Raw genomic sequence first — 4,482 nt, 5'->3', positions numbered from 1 at the left:
GCGAGAAACAACGTTTACAAATTGAGCCTTTCACATACCCCAGATACAAAATATCCAATAGCTAATTACATAAATTGTGAAAAAATCTCTGTGAAAAACAAGAAATTTTTGGCAGCCATCACAATAAATGTAGAACCTCAAACTTTTGCATAAGCTGTTAAAGATGAAAGATTAAAAATGGTGTGAGGCCTCAACTGGCTTAGCACAATCAATGGTGAAGGTTGCACCCTTCTTCTTTCCCTTTGCACCAGCTGCACTAGCCCGACTCATTTTTCCTTCTCTTACTTGTAAATCTCTGACTCATAACATCCAAAACAACATATAAGCATTCATACTCTTCACATACCATCAAAACATTATCACAATGTAGGGTTCATATAAATTTAACTAAAATCAATTGAAATTCAACGGGTGATTCAAATTTTAGTCCATAAATCTAATCTTACATAAGAGTTGGTTCAAATTTTAGTCAATAAATCTAATCTTATAAACCTAGCAGATTCAAATATGAAGTATAACAAGAAATAATTTGTAGAAAAATCTTAGAAAAATTGGCAGAATCACTGTTCTCGTTGAAGAAATAGATGCAAGTGTAAACATAGTAGATGAGAGAAATAGGGTTACCGTTCAACCGGCGGCGAAGAGTGCGAACGGAGATAAGAATCAAAACCTAATTTCAATTTTTTCACAGGAACTTGAGCTAATTCAGTAATATCCCTTTTCAAAACCCTAAACTCATCAACCAATTCACCTCCATCAATACATCGCGAGTTCTTCGGAAACCCTAATTAGGAAACTCCAGCCAAATCAACAATCACGCGAGACTCATCGTCGACATCAACGATCCAATTAATAGTACAATGAGGAACATCAACGTCGGAAGAGGGAAGCAACGATTCATCCTCGGGAGGAGTGTGAAAAACGTCTTGGTTGGTATCGGGAGGAGAGAGAACAACGATGAGAGCGGAAGACACTAGGATGACTTCAGCGTCCAACTACGACGGCGTATCGTGGTGGTGATTATTGGGTGAAGTGTCTCTGACGAAAGGGGTGCGATGCAAAAGCTCTTGCTGGGAAATGGAAATACGAGAGAATTCTGGGAAGAAATCGTATGGATCTTTCAAAAAATTTAAAAACGCGTGTTTGTTACTTTTGTTTTAAAATTTTTAATTTTAAGTAGGCTACACCAGCGCTTTAAAAATGCCTTCATAACTAGCCCTATACCGGCGCTTTTTTTCTTAAAAGCGCTTTCGTACCCTACCCCTATAGCAGCGCTTTTAAAAGCGCTTTCATATCTTACCCTATAGCAGCGTTTTTATAAAGCGCTTTCTTAAAGTAGCCTTAGAAAGCGCTTTTTAAAAGGGCTTTCGTAGGATCCCCTATAGCAGCGCTTTTTTCCCTTGTTTTTTAGTTTTGTTTTTAGCGAAACCTATAGCAGCGCTTTTGCCTAAAAGCGTTTTCGTAGATGTGCTGCTAAAAGCCAAATTTAGCGTAGTGAGAGCCTTATATGATCATATTCAGGTAACCGATGAACATATAGATAATGTGTATTATGCACTCATAATAGAAGGTACACTTAACACAAAATTATAATATCCTAATTTACCATTTTTCCTATTTTGAATCAAAATTTTATTTAGTTGTTATCTTTAATTAGTTTTTCTTTTAAACCATTAGTTCTTATCTATAATGATGACGTGTATGAAATGTCATTTGCGTGTATTTGAAAATATACTTTTTATTGTAGCATGATATGCGGGACAAAAAGTTTGAATTTATATTATAAAGCTTCATACATACGCACTCACAACATTGTTTTTGTGGTTTCAAAGATATACGTAATCTATAAAAATAATGTCAAAAGATTAAATAAATTAACATTTAATGCGATAACCTAAGTAATTGTAACAAAACAAAGAAATTTATGGGCATTTTAGTAACTTGAAAAAATAAAATTATTGCAGAGCTCTATAAATTCAAACTCAAGCACACTCCAATGCATACTTTGAGTCACATATCCTTAAGATCTTCTTCTACCATTGTTCAGCGAAAATGTCTCGTGTTGAGATCATTGATCTTACAAACTCTCATGATTCCTCTCCATCACCACACATATCTTCTTCTAATGTACAATCGATTCTTAACTTTGGTCATGTTTCTACCAATCCTAATCTTCACAATCATATACATCACCATCAACACCAAACTAATGTGTGGGTCTCACCACCACAAGAATTCAGGGTCCCACCACCATCTGGATTCAACAATAACACCTCCCAGATTGCTACTATGCCCCAAGTTGGTATGCACGGTGGTAGCCCAATTGCGAGGGTTCTCCAACCTGAACCAAATACCTTCCCATATTCAAATGGAGTTAGGTCAAGGGTCACTTGGTCTCAAGAAGAACATGAGTAATTGCATCTCTCAACCTTAAATTTAATTTATATTTTATTTTTATGATCTCAATTTACTTTTAAAAAAATTAAAAATAAAAATTTGAAATTTAGACAAAAAAAAAAAAAAGTGAAATCTTTGATTTTGTCACTAAATATTAAAGATGTTTAATTTAATGGTCAATTTTATTGATTTCCGTTTCTAATATCTATTTTTAAGGACCAATTATTTCTTCTCTAATAAATGTCATTATGTAATACTAGTGTTGTTTTATTGTGTTAGCTTATTTGTGATGGGGCTGATTGAATATGGAAAAGGGAAATGGAGCAAAATAGCAAAGCACTATGTTTGCAACAAGACACCACAACAAGTTCAATCCTATGCACGTAGCTTCTTCAAGCATCTACCACCTTCATATGTGCATGGTTTTAGAAGAAAGAAATCAACTTCAAATCTCAACAACTCTGTCTCTAGAAGAAATGAGGAAACTCTAGCACTTCCAAAGAAAGCTTATAGAGGAGAATCTAGCACTTCCATTACTGTGCCTAGTGTTTCTGCTGATAATGGAGAAGTTGATCTGAAACTTCGTTTGAGTTTATACAAGTGATACTTTGCGTCATGTGTGTCAACATGCATGGACAAATTAAGCTGCAATTTAGTCTATCACCATAATAAGTGGCTTTTCTTTTTCTTTGTAATTTTTTCTCTTCTTTATAATAATATTTGTTCAATTATGATGTCATAGTTTTTTATTTAATTGTGTGTGTTTTGTCTTGAAAATCTGCATTCCATTATGGATTATTTATTCAAATGTGTTTGAGAATGTTTTGTTCCAAATGTTCAATTCAAGGCGTAAACAAATTTATGCATTCAAAAAGCATTTATCCGTCTTAAATTTCTTATACATTTTTTTAACTTTTATTATCTCATTTTTTTTAATTACATCTAATACATGATAAAAAAGCTTATTAATTTTGTTGCTTTTTGAATAATAATTATCTGTTTAATTATAATAATCTTAGTTATGTATAATTAATTTGACTTTTTTTTTAATAAATTATTTGAAGTAATATTGATAAAATGCAATTAAAAATAATTTAAAATTTAGAAATAACATTTAAGTAAACAAAAATTCATTAAAAAGTGACATTTATTAAAAGAACTGGTGAAATATTAAAAATTATACCAATTGTTATAGAGCGGAACATGTATAAACCAATGACAACAACAAGTATTAAAAGTTGAGTTATTCAAAAATTAAAGTAAAAGAGAGCATAAGAAACTCTGCGGAGTTGTAATATTCTCTCCATTTTAAAATGAATGTCGTTTAAAATTTTTGTCTGAAGATTAAATAATATAATAATATTATTAAAAAATATTGTACTATTACTAAATTAATTATATAATATATTGGAATAGTGTTCAAAATAATAATTAAAGGACACAATTAAAAAAATAATAATAATTTCTATATTGAAAAGGGATAATGACATTTATTTTAAAACAAATTTTATTTGTTAAAATGACAATCATTTTAAAATGGAGAGAGTGTTTTTGAACTTATTCACAATACATAAAATTAGGGGGCCGGCAAAACGAGTCTGATCTGTTGAACATATTCATTGTATCCGCACTTTAGTGTGGAGTGGGTTAAACGTTTAGCTTTGTACTCTCAAATATATGTGTCCCGTCCTATTTTTATGTTACATTTTTTGCGAGTACGGATATTAATATATTTTTGTATTTTTTGAAGCACAAAAAATTTAATCAATAGAAAATCCAATAACTTTAAAATTGAATTTATTAAATAATAATATGATTTAATTTAATTTGTTTAAAAAAATCAAAAACAAATGTATTATTATTTAATTAAATTCTTCTTTCTTTATGAAAAGATGATATTTTTGGACTTATAACAAAATTGAGTTATGGAGACTAGTGTTCTCCCACAATAAAATATGTAGATTATTTTTAAATTTTGGGTACACTTTTTTTCTCAGAGTTTAAAATAATTAAATAAAAGTAAAGTTCAACTTAACTTTTTCATTTCATTGGTTGTAAAAGACGTTATTGAGTCAGAAAATCAAA

General features: G+C 30.6%; 1 protein-coding gene across 1 annotated transcript; it reads left to right on the top strand.

Annotated features, from left to right (window-relative positions):
- Positions 1-2,019: 2,019 nt before the first annotated feature.
- LOC131637994 (uncharacterized) lies at positions 2,020-3,128 on the top strand. The gene is made up of 2 exons (XM_058908553.1): positions 2,020-2,411; positions 2,677-3,128. The coding sequence occupies exons 1-2, from the start codon at positions 2,053-2,055 to the stop codon at positions 2,999-3,001; spliced, it is 684 nt and encodes a 227-aa protein (XP_058764536.1). The 5' UTR covers positions 2,020-2,052; the 3' UTR covers positions 3,002-3,128.
- Positions 3,129-4,482: the final 1,354 nt, after the last annotated feature.

Source organism: Vicia villosa, unplaced genomic scaffold, assembly GCF_029867415.1.
Source record: "Vicia villosa cultivar HV-30 ecotype Madison, WI unplaced genomic scaffold, Vvil1.0 ctg.002131F_1_1, whole genome shotgun sequence".
Lineage (NCBI taxonomy): Eukaryota > Viridiplantae > Streptophyta > Magnoliopsida > Fabales > Fabaceae > Vicia > Vicia villosa.
This window is presented reverse-complemented; position numbering and strand designations above follow the sequence as displayed.